Raw genomic sequence first — 16,262 nt, forward strand, 5'->3', positions numbered from 1 at the left:
TTCATGAATTGTTCTTTCAGCTCCCACAGGGGCAGATGGATCAAAATGGCTGTCTTGAATTATGATTTGACAGGGTGACACGCCACTATTTGTGAAGTCTAACAAATTCAGCTAACTGCATCTGGGTGATTATGTAGTGCTTCAGGTGGATGATGTGTCTCAACTAGTCATGGGTTCAATTTAAAATTAATTGTGCACCTTCGGGTCTAACAGTTGAGTCATCTTACTACAGAGAAATCATTAACATGGCATGTTACTAAGCAGAATACTGTAATATAATAATCTGTTTTCCACTGGAAAACATCTACAAGACAGTCTTTAAATATTTATTCTTAAAACATGTAGGATGTCCTAGAGCTATGAAACCATTCACTGCAAGCCATAAAAAATAGGTTTGGTTTAGAGATGAAAGTGGCTGGAGGCTGTGACCCACAGGGACTCAGAAGGAAGCACTTAGAAAATAGAGACAGATTGAATCCCAAGTGCTCTCTCCCAAGAGGAAACATGGTTGGAAAGTTTAAAACCCATTAAAGTTAAACAAATTGAGAAGCCCTATCTGAGAGGAAACATAGTACAGTGTTTATTTTTCCATTACAAACCCCTAACCTAAAAGATTTCCTGAGGTTCTCAGGTATTGTTCATGCTTATAATGGAGTTCTGTTTTTAGAAAGTGTAATTCATGTGTTTAATCCAAACTGTTTGATGAAAAACACACTGCATAAACATTCAGGAAGCTAAAGGCCATTGTATACCTGTATCACGTATTGTTTGGATAGGAGCAGACCTACAATGCAAGGAATTTCTGTGAAACTCTCTTGCTCGAAAACACTGGATCTAATTTTCTCTCCATTTATGCTGGACAAGTTCCACTGAATTAACGAAGACACGAGTATCAAGTGATAATAAAAAGACAATCTTCCTGCTGAGTGTGAAACTACAGAAGTGCAAGGCTAATGTGAGCAAGAGATTTATAACACTGGCTTGAGTCAAGTAAGTAGCAAGCCATAGCAGGCCCAGTATAATTCAGCCAAGCTGATTAGTCAGTGTATTTTACATTTTGCCCCATCACTAGTGGACTGCTGCTCTGAAATCCTTATCAGAAAAGTGTGAGAGATTATTGATGTTGAGAAGCATCTGTCTGACTAATGAACAAGCTGCAAGCTAAATCCAGAGATAAATTCAAGTCAGAGGAAATACTTGGAAACAGTGGAATATTATTCATTAGATCTATTGATATAAATATTTAGCAATACAGTAGGTCAAGTGATAGAGCTAAGAAATGTTTGCTGTCATGGTCTAAGACTGCAGGTGCTTAAGAGGACAGATATGAGCATTCCATAACCATGACCTGACATTTTAGAGATACCCGAATCTTCTGGAAAAACTGCATTGATCTTGCCCATTTACCTCTCAGTGATTTCATGCTTTCTGTGCTCTTTTTTCAAAATTCTTTTCAACTTTCCTCTCTGGCACTTACTAATAATTTCATGCATTATTTGCCAACTGATTTACTCTGCATTCCCCATTTTTCTTCATTACCTGGAATAAAATCATTGCTTCACTAAGAGAAACTACATAGTGACCTTTGTCAGGCATTGTCATTCCATTGCTGTGGAGAATTTAAACTCAAGGAATATGCTTTTCTAAAATTTAATTGCATTTCTGATTGTCAAGTAAACCCCATGTTAAAATAAGAGCTACTTAACAACCTGCTTTGTTTTGCAGTGTTGAGTTGTAAATGATCAAAATGTCAACTGAAGGAAAGAAAACACTGGAACATGTTATTTACCATTTTCCTGCGTCACTTTTAATTTCCATAGATTTAAATTCATATTAGCATTTTGGCTCGCTGAAAATGGTGGTTACCCTTACTTTAGGACTTTGCTTCTGCCACACACAGATTGGTTAAAATGGTTGAGCTTTCTTCCACAGTCTCTTGAGCATCACAGTATTTTCAGTTTATAGCATACTGTTGTTCTTTCCAAAGGCAGTATTTCCACTGTGGCTTTTTTTGTAAATAATTTTGTTTATAAATGCATCTTTATGTTTGTTTCTTTCTAGGCAGGGATGAGATCCCGAAACCAAGGTGGAGAAAGCTCGTCTAACGGGCACTTCTCCAGTTCCAAGCCTGTCATCAGCCATGCAGAGAATGAAAAACTTCAGGAGGATGCCAAGAAAAAGAACAAACCTCATCGGAAGGAAGATGAGGTCATGGCTTCAGCAACTGTCAAACGGCACTCAAAATCACCTGGACCTTCTGAACGAAAGAACAAGAAGTCCATAGAGCTTTCTAAAGAGGACTTGATAAAACTGCTTAGTATAATGGAAGGAGAATTGCAGGTAAATTAAATATATTTTAAACCATATTTTCTATGTAGCTATTTTTTTTTGGGTTGTCCAAAGAGCACAGGACTTAACAGACAGGGACATGTAAAGTAAAGGCAAAGGATTGCAAGGAGAGAGCTGTGGTTGGTGTTTAACAGTTTTAAGTGCTACTTGATTTACCATCTCTATCTGCAGCTACCAAAGCAAAATAAATTATAAACACCTGTCAGAATTCACAAGGAAATGGGGATCTGCAGGTGAGGCAGAAAACAACCACAGGGGAATCAGTTGCAGATGGTCGGAAAAAAGGGAGGGGCAGGAGAAGCAAATATAGTGAATGCAATTACCATCATTAATGAAAATATTCAAGAGACAAAATCTGCAAGTCAGTAATACTGAAAATGAACTTAAGATGTCCCCTGGTACTTCTGCATATTCAGATGTTGCTGAGGGCTCAGCCAAATCTCTGCATATCCCACCTGGTGTCCAGCACCCTGCACATTCTTTGCCTTTCAAAGATCCATTAGGTTTCTTTCTGGGAGTAGTGCTTGCTTGAAAGCTTCCTCAGCTGTCCCTGTTTGAATGTTAATTCTGCCCAGTAGTAAGTCCTTGATGGCAGTCAGTGCTCAACTTGTCCCCCAAATGTCTGTCCAGTTTTGAGATTCTCTTTAATGCTGATAAGTCACTGAACTCTCAGTAGTGTCAGCCTTCAGGGAATTTCAAAATAAGGAGCTGAAACATGGTATTTCAAATAGTCCATATGAAGACTTCTGACTTTTTGAGACTTACCCCTTCTGTGGTAGGACTGCTTACCAAATTTATACATTCTTTTGGTTGTGCTTTAGTGATATTATTCTCTGAACCTATGGACAGGCAGAAAAATGCTGTCCAACCTGTGTGAAAACTTTTTGTCTTAATCTTTTCATTCTAGTTAACCATTATTATTTAGCATTTCATATAAGGTCTTATTATCCCCTGAAACCCACGTTCATAACATTTGTACTTCAATTTTGAACTTGTTACCATCTTAGCTGATTACAAGAAGCGTATTGTTAATTTCTTTGGTACATGAGTCACCTGAGTTGTACCATTACGACAACTATGAGATTCCATCTCATCAAGTGTTATTAGGTATCACTTTTTCTGTACATATTTCACCTCTGGTTTGTCAGAAAGTACTTTCAAGTTACAGGTAGTATGCATTCAAAAGAAATAATTTTGTCAAAAACAGAAAATGGTCATTTTACAGTGAAAAACTGCAGAAAAAAAAGGGAAGGAAATCTGTTAAAATTGCAATTTTGCAAAGGAAAAATGGAATTGTCATTATAGAACAGTAACCATTTTTAGAGTCTTTCATTTTACTTCATACAAGAACTTGTACGTATCACTTCTTCTTTAAAGATGGAGCTAGCATGTAGCTTCTGTGGTGAATAGAGTCAAACGTCAAGAGAAATGTATCATGCTTGTGTTGTTCAGAAAGAATTTACCCTGAAGTCACCTTTGTGGTCTGGAAAGGGGAGGTGAAAAAAGTCACTAATATTTCCAGTGCGGCAATAAATGTGATCTTTATTATTTGAGTAATTCCCCTGTTCTTTACCATAGGCTCTTACTTCGTGGGGTAGTTACAGAACCTTCAAAGAACTGCCCATGTTCTCATAATCCTTATGGAGATGGTGGGGATAGCTGCAATCTGCGCTGTGCAACGTGGGCTGAACATCCTCAACAAGTTGATACTTCCACTGTCCAGGATAATACTTTTAGGTATATTCATACATAGAGACCCCACAGAGATGCTAGGCACTGCTAAAGCTTCCTGACATGACAGGAGGACTGTGGGGACAACCACACTGGTAGCCATAGAGTGTGACTGTTCTCCTGCTCCTTGTGGCCACAGGAGTTTTTAATTTCATTTCAAACCCCCCATTTTAGTTTTTTTCCCCGGTACCTGTGTTGACCCATTTCTGAAGTGGGCAAGCTTTGGCTTGAGATGAGGGCCTGGCTTTAACAGTACAAATGGAGATGACCCAAGGAAGAGTTCAGCCAAAGTAGATAGTCTGGTATTAGCTCCTGGCTGTCACAGGGACTTAATGCACTGAGTCATTTCATGGTTTTTTATTTTCAGATCTGTTTGGACATCTCTGGTGGCTGGCTGGTGTTTTGTTAGACTGACAAATCAGACTGTGGGTTTATTTTGAAGCCATTTCAATGCTGGCAAAACAAACATTATATAGGCACATATGGAAGAAGACTTTGGTTTGAGAATACTATCAGGTTGTATCTGTAGGGAGATCCATTATTTTTTGAATTAAAAAATGGGACAAAATACCATGACTGTTTACTGAGCAACCATGGGCAGGGGGCATCTTATGCCTGTACCACCAAACAGTAACCCGCAAACAGTGAGCTCAGCCATGAGAAGTAATCTGATCATGGCAACCATGGGGTTAGCAGGGTAAACTGGTAATGTACTCATGTGTATCATGAGCTTAGTTCACTATTCACATCACGTAACAACAAAGCAAACATAGATCCATGCCACATTGATGTTGGTATCAATTTTGAGTCCTTACTTTAGGACTTGACCCCACAGGTCTTCATTTTGAAGGCAAACATGCCATAAGACCATGGGGATATACCCTGGTAGTGATGTTTTATGTCATCATTTTTAACTGTATTATTTTTTAAATAATGACCTGAGGTAGCTTGCCTGTGCTTTAGCTTCTAGGACCAAGCTGGACTCAGCTCTTCCTGTTTTCAGGTTCCCTGGTTAGACCCTGTAAATTTACTGAATATAGAGAATGAAAGCTTTTCATAAATGTATGAGATCACTGTAGCCTATTCCTTATTTTGTAAGAAAACGGAAGGGGAGAAGAAGTATACAGAAGCTGCAGTGATGTGTCCCAATATACGTGGAGCTGGAGTGCTCCAAAGTACAGCCTCTCTGAAGGAGAGTGGGAAACAAATGAACTGATGACAGGGATTGATTTTAAAGGCCTTATAGCTCAGTGGAGTGTATTTTCTCTTGTGACATCCAACTGCTCATATAAAAAAAGCAGTGATTACATGGTCTTTAAATCCATATTGAGTATATAGGGGCAAAAAAATCCATGAAGGATTTCTGCCTATAGCTGGAAGAGAAATCTAATTTTTAAATACTGCAAAGCTGATTTGAAAAGAAAACTTCAAATACCTTAGAATAAATTAGACCATGAAGGTATGGCATTAATTTTCCTGGTTGTTACAGTTATTTCAGTCAAACCCACATGTGAATATTATTAATTACAGAGCAACACAGGCATTGTGGATGGTTACAATGATAATATAGTCCTATCTGTGGTTCACAGATTTTTGTCCAGTGGCCTATGTATTTGTCCTGGCAGGAATATATTCCCTTTCTGTATGCTTTCTGAGCAGCAACCATTAATCTCCAACAATACCAACACTGATTTTCCACATTTCCTGACTGGGGGCCCAAAAGGAAATGAGAAGCAGTATTCAAACATGTTTACCATTCACTCTTCTATTGCATGTTTGGGAAAAAAAAACCCAACACAACAGAATAATACAGCTATGTTTATGAAGACAGCATCCCACTACAAACAACTAAGTTTTTCAATACAAATAATTTCTTAGCCATATTCTGTGCCTATTGCTGACAATTTAAGCTTGGGAGACAGTCTGCTATATTTCACACCAATTTAAATACGACCAGCATTTCCACTTGAGGCCTTTATTACAGTCAGTGTTTTACTGTGTTTCTCCAGTGCAAACATGGCATTCATCCCCTTCAGCTCATCCACCCATTCCTGTGGAGGACCCTTGAACGCTTCAGGGCTGAGGGATATGTTTCCTGAGAGACTGGCACTGAGGAGGAGCAGAGCTCCACAGCTAGGCAGCTCTGTGGCATAAGGAAGTGCATATTAAGTTGTCAGCTGTACATTTCCTCTGCTGCAGACCTGAGGATGCAGATGGGCAATATGTGAAATATGACATCTTGGGGAACAGTATGTATAATATATACCAGCGATATACAGATTAATCACAAGACACAGTTCCTGAGAAGCCTTCAGACTTCCACTGGGTTTGGTTTGACATTTGAAGGGAAACACTTTGTAGCAGATATTCAGAGGTAAACCTATTTGTATAGCATCTCTCCTTCAGAGGGAGAGAGAGAGAGACCAAAACACTCTGTTGAAGCCCTTTCCATTAATCTATATTTATTTAAGACTGCATTTAATGGTTAATTTGAGTGCCTCACACAAGGCAGGTACAGGAATCTGGTTGCTGGTGGTTGAAACAGGATAGTGGTGGGGGGAAGGAGCGTCTCTCCAACAGAGCCAGGAGGAGCTCACCTTCAGGTGGGCTGTAAGACTTTCTCTTTGACCTGGATGTTTCAGAGAATGGTTAGCAGAGGTTTGAGAGGAAAGTGTGTTTTGTTCTCTCTGGCAAGGTCCTTGTGAAACGCTTAGATCAGTGGTTGCACATCCTGCCATGAGAGAAATCCCGTCTCTTAAAAAAGACAGTTAACAGGTACTCACATGGGTATAGGTGATATACCTGTAACTACCTGTTGCATTCTAACATTTTAAAAGGTATTTTAGTATTTTACCATCTGTCTTTCTATCAGAAAACTAAGCTTTGTAAATGTAAAGGAAAGGAAAAAATCTTTACTCTTTCAATCTTTCTGCTTTTTACTTTCTTTCTTGTTTGTATAGCTACATATTTTAATATATTTTATTCTATAATCATTCTGTTCTGTTCTCTTTCCTAAGATCTAACTTTCTCTCTTCACTTTTTTCCCCCTTCTTTATCTGTCTAGTTGTGACCTTTTTCCTTATTCTACCTTTTTGTCACTTCCCAACGCAGCCTTTCCTCATCCTCATACTGCAGATGCATTGACTGACCTGAGAATCCTGGAGATAAAACTGTGGAAGATCTACTATAAATCAAGTCCCAGCAGCTAATTTTTTAAGGCAAACACTTCATTTAACTCTTGTAATTAATTTATTAAGCTGTGTTTTTAGATTAGGTGGGTTGTTTACCTTGACTACTCCTATTGGAAAATAGTCCCAGAACTGAAAAGCTTTAATCTTTAGCTAATTTCCCTCTTTTAATTTCTAATGCAATTTTAATTAAGTTGTAGTGAAACCTTTATGAAATTGTGCTGTACCCTGATACTGCTTTGAAAAGCCTACCTCTCTCCCTACTGTTTAGTGCCTGATGTGTTTGTGGACAGCAGTCTCCCATCCTCTGAGCCTTTGTTTTTGCTGTGCTACGGTGCCGCATCCTTTTAGCTTCTCTCTAGCAAAACAGTCTTTCCACGATTTTGATCACCCTTTGATCAGCACCCTGGGTTCATCTTTCTTAGTGTCTGTGGCTGGAACTGCACATGGTGCTGTAGGAGAGAGCTCACTGGTGCCTTGGACATTGGGTTCTCTGCTGACATGGCATTACTTGGCCTTCCCATCACTTGTCAGTCTGACTAATACAAGCAAGAGAGTTTGACTCCGTAGCTGTCGTTGTGATGTTTTTCTGTCTCTTTTTCCTCTTGCTGCAATGTGGATACTTTCATGTAATGCCTCAAACTGCTTTTGTATCAAACTTGACTTTCCCAAGATGACTTAACAACATTGTGAGAGACACCTAGCTGTTGCTTAGGTAAAAACACTGTACAAACTTCTGTATTTTTTCTTGATTGCCTTTTTTTGATACTCTTGCATTAACATTATTAAATATTGAGCTGCCTGAAAGCTCAAGCAAGGAATATGGGATAGATAGGTGGATAGAAACCAGATGTGTTTCTTTTGCACAGTACTGAAATCAGAAGAGAAAGTCAGGACAAGTTACCTTGGCACCAGAGAAAGGAGTGCATAACAAAATGAAGAGAAGAAATTTTCAAATGATCATTAGCAAAATATCACAAATTAACAAGCTGAACAAGAGCCAGGGTGGAAAGAGTAGGTAAAGGCAGAGCAAAGTGCATGTAGGATATCTTGAGGCATTTATAACTGCAAAATTTTGTTTGAATTGAAACAGTTTAGGAGTTCTGAGCATATCACACAGATGAAATATAAATTCCCTGAGAGAAAAACCTTGGCATGTGCAGAGCTACAGGGAAAAAGAGAAGATAGGGTTAATGTGAGGAGGGAGAGGTGACTTAAGGAGAATGGAATGAGGGGAAAGAGGCTGGGCAAGAGAAGAAAAAGAGTGTAAGAATACAACAGATAAATAGAGCCAATCCAGAGACATGGAAAGCGGACATAAAAAAGGCAAGACAATGAAGAGAAAGATGGTATGCACAGTGTAGCAAAATGAGAGCCTAAAAACAAGCCCTAAAAATGTCTGGTATATCAGTACAATGAGTTAAAAAATTCTCTTCCCTCCTACTGACCCCTGGTTTGTTTGTTTGTGTTTTCCTGGTGAAGCATGCTTTTGCAGCACAAAAATATTAAATTAGGATGAACTTCAGACCACAAATGCTCTCTTCTTTTTTTATTGAATAATTTATAACTGGAGATTAATTTTGTCAAGAATAGTATGGGAGTTCTTTTGTAGCTTGCAATCATTGCTGTGCAAAGTGCAGGACATACCATGGGAGGTAAGCAGAACCTGTCTAGCAAGTCCCAAAATCATGAATTTTAAAATAGAACCTGGCTGTTTTCTGAGAGAAGGGAAAAAAAAAAACAAAAAAAAACAAAAAAAAAGACATATACTGAAATGTAGTTAAATTGTACTATTTAGGCAATTTCCTGCTCCCTCTGAAATTGAAGGTGGAGGTAATGTCAACCTATCGTCAATAAAGATGATAGCTATCTATCTCTTTGGTACTAAAATTGCTTTAGAATGACCTATTTTTCAAAGTAAGGGTCCTCAATAAAATGTCACCATCCCTGGAAAGCTGTAGGCTGAAAATGTCTTTCACAAAGACATTTTAACATCTTTCTCTCTTAATGCCTGAGCTGTACCTACCAGAGCTACATCCTTCATGTTAGTTAGGCTTGAAGGGGCAGAAGAGAGAAGAATAATTGGCAAGTGTCTCTGATCTGTTGAACATTTCATCTAGAGTGAAAGGAATAGTATGAGCAGCCTGTTTTTTTTCCCAAAAATTCTTGGTCTTCTGTGCAAAACAGAACAGTAAGGACTGCCTCATATCAGGTTTTAAGTTTTGGTTCTTATTCCCGTTGGAATCAGTGTCTGTAACTGATCCTATTTTGCAATCTTTTAAAAATAATTTTATATCACTGATGTCATTTGACAATTTTTTTTTCTCACTTAATAGAAATTGTATACTCAGTGCAACAGTAATGAGGAAGCTTGTCTATTTTCTCATTTTTTCTTGAGAGAAGGTTCACTCTGCGGGAGAGGAAATGGCCAACCCTTTTGCAATCAATGTTAAATGTGTGGACTCTGGCTTTAAAATATCTGGGATTCTTGGGAGAGCTTGCAATGAGCATATGTCTTGTGTGTCATAATGCTGTCCAGTACTCTGACTCACCAGTTGTTAATTTAACATTGTAGTTGTAGATGAGTCTGTTTTTATTAACTTTGCTTCTCCAGTTGTGTATTTATTAAGTTTTTGTCTCCTGTTCTGCAGCTGAGGATCAGATAAGCCCTCGAGAGCAAAACAAATTATTTTTTCATCCAAAACAATCTTTAATAAAAGCAAATACAAGTCTTGACATAATAATTATGAGAACATGGCTATCTGAGAAAGTGTCTTGTTTCTAGGGTTAAAGGCTCCACCTATTGGTTGACTAAAATGAGAGAAATGTAACATTAAAAAACTGCTGGTCCTACTGAACATCCTGTGTCTTGCCACATCTTACGAAATTTCTGGCTTCAGTGTAGAATTTTGCATGATGTCCAAAATAAAGTGAACTTAGTGACTTATTTCGGTGCAGATGTGGCTCCCAAAATGATGCACTGCTGAGACACTATGAAGGGAAGTCCTTTTCCTAAGACAGGAAGAGTTTGGATTATGCAAGTGACGCCTTTCGTATCCTGGAAATTATTAGTTTTCTTTGCAAAAAAAATTAGCATCAAGTCTTCCATGCCAGCAAAATGAGTGGAACTGACTAACTCAAATACAGTTGCATGGTAATTTCCAGGCATTTGTCACCTTTAAGTTTAAACAAATCAGAAACAGAAATATCGATGTAATCAGCTTCATAATGAAAGCTCATTTCCCCAGGATTGGCTCAGGCAGACTCAGCAGTTCAGGTAAGTGGCCTTTTGAAGGGCTTCAGAGTCATTCCTGGGAATGTGATGGGAGAATGGAGAGGGGAAAGGAAGACCAAGTGGGGCTTTGGGAGGGCAAAAGACAGACACTGGGGAGGATCAGGGGGATTTTGGAGATGACAGGAGGCTGTAAAGGCATTGTGGGCATGGCTGTGAGCTCTTGCTCTGCACCTTTCATGGCCCACCCTCTCTAGTCACTTCACCCTAAGAGTTTGTGCCACTTTCCTCATTTCCTCGGGCAACTACTCTGTTGAAATTATCGGCTGTGCTGGTGAGGGCTTGCTGTAGCGCAGTCCTACTCTTCTTGCCCATTCAGCAGTCATCAGTAACTTGAATGCGCATTGTCTAGCACAGAGAACTGGAAACCAGCTTGTTGAAGCCAACAAAATGCTTGGACAAGAGAAAGTTGTGTATAGAATTTATTACACATGTACACACAGTTACATCTGTTAGTATCCCGCGTGCTTCTGTCTACGCAGAGGAGGCAGAAGGATTGCTTCTGAACTTCATCATCCTGGTGGCTACAGCCCTGCTGGCACCAGCTTGTCTTGCTCCATCCTGCTCTTCATGTGCTCATTCCTGCCAGAAGGCAGTGAGATCAGGGTGGAAAAAACAATGCCTGGGCAGATTTGTTCCTCTTGGACAGAGGATACTCACGCCAACAGCTTCAAGTGCATCGCTGAAACTCAGGTCAGAGTACCTAATTTCAGATGCTTCAGTTCCTTATACAGTCAGTGTAGCACTTCAAAGAGCAATTTAGACAAGGTAGTGACATGCCTAATGAAGATACTTTTTAGTTTCCAATGAATCTCAACAACTTGGATGATATATAGAAGTACATAAACGTGGAGGAAATAAAAGAATATAATGAATGGGGAAAATTAATAGGAGAAAAACTATATCGATATCAGAGTGCCATGGTTTTGTAGCATTCATAGTGTACTTAGATCTTCTATATACTTACAAATTAAATTTTACAGCACTCCTGAAAAGTATTATTTTCTGTATAGAATGGAACTTGGCACATGGTAAGGTTAATTTTATATGTGAAGCATGAGAAAGAAGTTCATGATCCATGGATCTCTTATGTCTTGGTCCAGACTGGCTAACATATAACTAAATGTCAGGTGATAAGAGAAGAAATGCTTTTTCTGTTATTACCCTTTCATTAATCACTTTTTTTTTCTTCTTTAAGAGTTACTAACTGATTACAAAAAAATTGTTGTTACAAAAGGAACATGGGAACTTACTACATGACTCCAAATATATAAAACCACCTCAATGTGCGGGAAGCATGCTGCAATTTTAATGAATTCCTTATATTGCTACAGGAGCTTGTGATGGGCCATTTGTCTGGGATATGGAAAGCTTCAGATCATTTCGTAGCATTAATAAACCAGAATAGGGACTGTCATGTGTGATTTGGAGCACATGAACCAGGGAGCTCTCCCCTGCCTTTGCAAGCACTGTGGTGACTGGTGCTGGTCAGAGGAAACACCTAAGGTTGCTTTTTTTAACCACCTCACTTGTTGGGATGCACACTGTATCACACAGCCACATACCAGTCCTGAACTCAGTACATCGTGTGCTGTTGTCAATTATTCTTCCTGCTCAGGTGTGTTCGAAAAAGGGTTTTAACAGATGTTCCTTCCTCTCCTTGATGGCTAGTTGGATCAATCTGTGGTTTCTGCTTGCTGCTTGGGCTTCAGGTTATGTGAAAAGTGTTATTATACAGTTAGTGTTGGCTGAGACAAAAACTATATGACTGGATACAGCAACCCCAAAACTGGGTTTAACCATGATGCTGCATTGCTGAAGCATGTAGAGTATATCCCAGCATGCAGACTTGTGCACATAACAGACAGAGACCCCTGGCAGTGCTGACTCTGTGCTGACTCTCTGCTGACTGGATCATGACACTGTAATTCTATATGCTGCAGTAAATGTCCCAGGGTTTGATAACATCAAGCAAAGCACTCTTTCAGTGTGAAAAGGCAAGACAGGGTATCCCAGAACCTAATAATTCTGAAAACATCATGCAGTGTGGAGTTAATACTTCACAGGGCCTTGCTATGGGAATTTTGCTGGCTGTGGCCCAGACTACAGATAATTAATTATGTCAGTGAAAGGCTCTGGTGGCCTGTTTTCTTCAGAAAAAAAGTGACATCATCCATGGAGCGCTCTGGCAATAGAGTAGAACAAAGCTGTGTGGGCAGGAAATAACAGGCAGATGTCTTCTAGTGCTCATTTGATCTGTTTCGAAGCTTGCTGTAAGAAGTAATACATTGCTCAGTGCTGCTTCTCCTCAGCTCTGCGATCTTTAACGGGGACATTTTTAAACATAAGAGGCCAGATTAATTTCTGATGTAATTCTTCTGGAGCCACTTCAGAAGGTTTGTGCAGCTCATCATAGAGATGAGCTGCTCTATCATGTGCCTGTTCTCCAGTATTGATTTTAGAAGGACATTCTGTGTTATCACTGTAAGATAACACACAATAAAATGAAATACGCAGTATAGCTCCAAAGGCTTCATACAAGGCCAGAAAGTTCTGCACAGTGTGAAGACAGAACAGTTCTGCTTCATTTCAGAGGTCATGAGGGATCACTTGTATTTCTGAACATATTTCACTTAACTTTTCTACAAAATCAATGATCAATGATGATCACTTTTCATCACTGAAGTAATCTCTTTACCTCCAGAGTACATCGTGTACATAGACTTGAGTCCAGAAATGTTAAAAGAAATTCAAGCAAGTGAACTACATAGTTTCAAGTATTAGGAAATTAAGCTAAGATGAAAGGCAAGAAAAAACTTTGCTGTACATTGAGTCTCCCTTGCAAGAAAAACTGTGTACACATGTTGCTGGTGTAGCCTCACCTTAAGTCCTGTGTGTGTGGTTTTGGTGCCACAATATAAGAAAGATATAAAGCTGTTGGAGAGTGTCCAAAGGAGGGCTATGAAGATGGTGAAGGGCCTTGAAGGGAAGTCATACAGTGGCTGAGGTCCCTTGGTTTATTCAGCTTGGAGGAGACTGAGGGGAGACCTCATTGCAGTCTACAAGTTCCTCATGGAGGGAAACAGAGGGGCAGGCACTGACCTCTCTGGTAACCAGCAGGACCTGAGGGAAGGGCATGAAGCTCTGTCAGGAGATGTTTAGGTTGGATATTAGAAAAAGGATCTTCACACAGAGGGTGGTTGGGCACTGGAACAGGCTCCCCAGGGAAGTGGTCACAGCACCAAGTCTGACAGAGTTCAAGAATCATTTGGACAATCCTCTGAGGCACATGACGTGGCTCTTGGGGCTGTCCTGTGCACGGCCAGGAGCTGGACTTGATGATCCCTGTGAGTCCCTTCCAACTCAGGAACTCTATGATTCTGTGATTCTATGTCATTAGCCATCATTTTGCATCACTGAGTGAGTGATACAAACAAGGCTACTTCAGATACCTGGTACGGGAGAAAAAATATTTATTGAATTTTTATAAAAAAGAACTTTGTATGATGCAATATGCAGTAGAGCATCTAACTTCCCAGCTTTGAAATATACCTAAGTACATGTGTCCTGGAAGACAAATTGCTACCCAGTTCTTGTAGGGCTAGTTTGATGAGTCGGGCCTTCAACAGTAGTGTCATTCCAGCAGGCAGGGTTAGGTTTTATTACTTTCTGTATTCATATTTATAGTATCAAGACACAAAATTAAGAAAGTCCACTTTCAGTTTAATTATTTTAATTTCCTCCTAAGGTAAGAAAACAAGGGAAGTTACTGATTTTAAACAGGGACTACTGTTAGGAAAGTTTTGCAGATATAGTCGAGTACACCTACCCCAAGATGCTATCTTTTATTACAGGCAACTATGCAAACTTGCAGTATTTACTTCCTGAGGTCTCTGACTTTTCAGAATTAAGGCTATTCCTGCTCTGACGGAAGCACAGCATGTCCTGGATAGCACAGAAAGCAGTGTGAGAACATTGTCCTGATCTCCCTTGGGATGCCTTGAGTGTGATGTTTATTAGCTCTTAGGTGAAACATTTGTAAAGCCTACTGGAATTTAGGAAATCAGTCACTTGTAAGACCCCAACACTACACTGAGAACCTGTGACCTTATCTAGTTTCTGATGCTGTACAGAGTAGCTGTTGCACTATAAATATCCTGAACTGTGTACAGTGCAAGTAACAACAACACAAGTAGAAGTGATGGTTCCTGTCTGTGGTTTCATAGTTATTTTTTGTCATTAATCACTGGCAAGAAAGTATGACTTCATAAATATTAAATATCATTTAGTGCTTTTACTTATGCAGGTATAACGAAGTGTCTTCATAACTAGAAAAGAAATAGTCAAAAGCTGTAAATATCAGATTGTTCAAATCTTACATAGTTGCATTTCTTGTAAATGCTACTCCTGCTCCTGAATTTTCAGAACTTCTTTCATCTAATTGACAGGATTGTTGCCATGTTATTGAAATATTTAGATTGCTCTGAAGTAGTTCAATGGATTTTAGATGCCTCCAAACATGAAGCTATGAAAGAAATAGTTACTGGTAACTGATTTTGAGAGAGACATACTGTGAATTTGCAGGAGAGCTAATTATAAATAAAATTCAGGAGAAGAGTTTAGGAGATGTACTGGCAAATGATTGCTAGTTGGGTTTTACTCTCAGCTGACAGTGGTTGCTTTGACTCCATTCAGCCCATCTTGAATGCAACTGAAATTTTTTCCCGATTTACTAGATGCCTTACATGAAACGAGTTTGATCAGTTCAGTCCCATTTCCCAGGTGACAAATGGCCTGTGGTAAAAATTCCTCGTTTAGTGGGTGCTGAGTTTTGTCATCAGTCTCGTGGGAGAGGCCAAAGACTGTGGGAATGGGGAGAGAGGGCTGTATTAAATTGTCAGGGCAGGGCACGAGGAGGAAGCACGTCTGAACGCCCGGCTCGCGTAACAGTCTTTCCATTGACCGAGAATCTGGTTGCTAGGCTGCCGGACCCCTTTTACAAGCAGCAGAGTCATGCTATTGTTTCCTAAATGGTTTCAATTTTATGCAGGAACCTCTTTACATCCTTTCTATATATTTTAAATATTTTACTAGGCACGTAGTAAAACGACTTGCTCTTGCTCTGCTCAAGTTGGTGAACAAAAGAAAGTGCTCCTACTTTATTCTGGCAAAAAGTGAGTGTTTCAGGGTAGCCCTGCAAAGAGTGGACTCATACCAGCCTTCCATCCGGGCAATTAGCATGCACTCATGAGGGGAGGGGACCATTGTTTTGGATTTCGCAGGTAGTAACGCAGACCCCACATCTTAGGGAAGTGCACTCATCAGTGGGTAGTAGAGAGGAGGAAAAGGAGACCAGGCAAAGGCAAAGCTCTGTGAGACAGCAGTGCTCCCCATTTCAGCCTGTCCATGGAGGTACTGAAGAAGTGAGGTCATCAGCCTTTAGATTTTGGAATCCCCAGTAAGCAAAAAACAAGGCTTAGACACAGTTTAACTTTGCAGCTCCTCTATCAGCAGGAACAGCTGAAGGAGTTAACTGAGTGCAGTGTCCAGTTCTGGTCCCCACAGTTCAAAAAAGATGACTCTCCAGCAGATAAGCTGGAGAGAAAGTGCTAGGGAGGCCACAGTGATGATCAAAGGACTGGATTCCTTATGAGGACAGACTGAAGGAATTATGTCTGTTCTCCCTGGAGAAGAGAAGGCTT

General features: G+C 39.7%; 1 protein-coding gene across 3 annotated transcripts in view; it reads left to right on the forward strand.

Annotated features, from left to right (window-relative positions):
- The window catches only part of FILIP1 (filamin A interacting protein 1), a 106,909-nt gene that overhangs the window by 42,857 nt on the left and 47,790 nt on the right, over window positions 1-16,262 (forward strand). For all 3 annotated transcript variants that reach the window (XM_050316028.1, XM_050316027.1, XM_050316029.1), the window contains one exon: window positions 2,062-2,340. In XM_050316028.1, the coding sequence (XP_050171985.1) occupies window positions 2,068-2,340 (273 nt within the window). In that variant the 5' untranslated portion in view covers window positions 2,062-2,067. The remainder of the gene's footprint in view (window positions 1-2,061; window positions 2,341-16,262) is intronic.

The sequence above is a fragment of the Myiozetetes cayanensis genome, unplaced genomic scaffold, assembly GCF_022539395.1.
Source record: "Myiozetetes cayanensis isolate MyiCay16 unplaced genomic scaffold, myiCay2020 scf2-11, whole genome shotgun sequence".
NCBI lineage: Eukaryota > Metazoa > Chordata > Aves > Passeriformes > Tyrannidae > Myiozetetes > Myiozetetes cayanensis.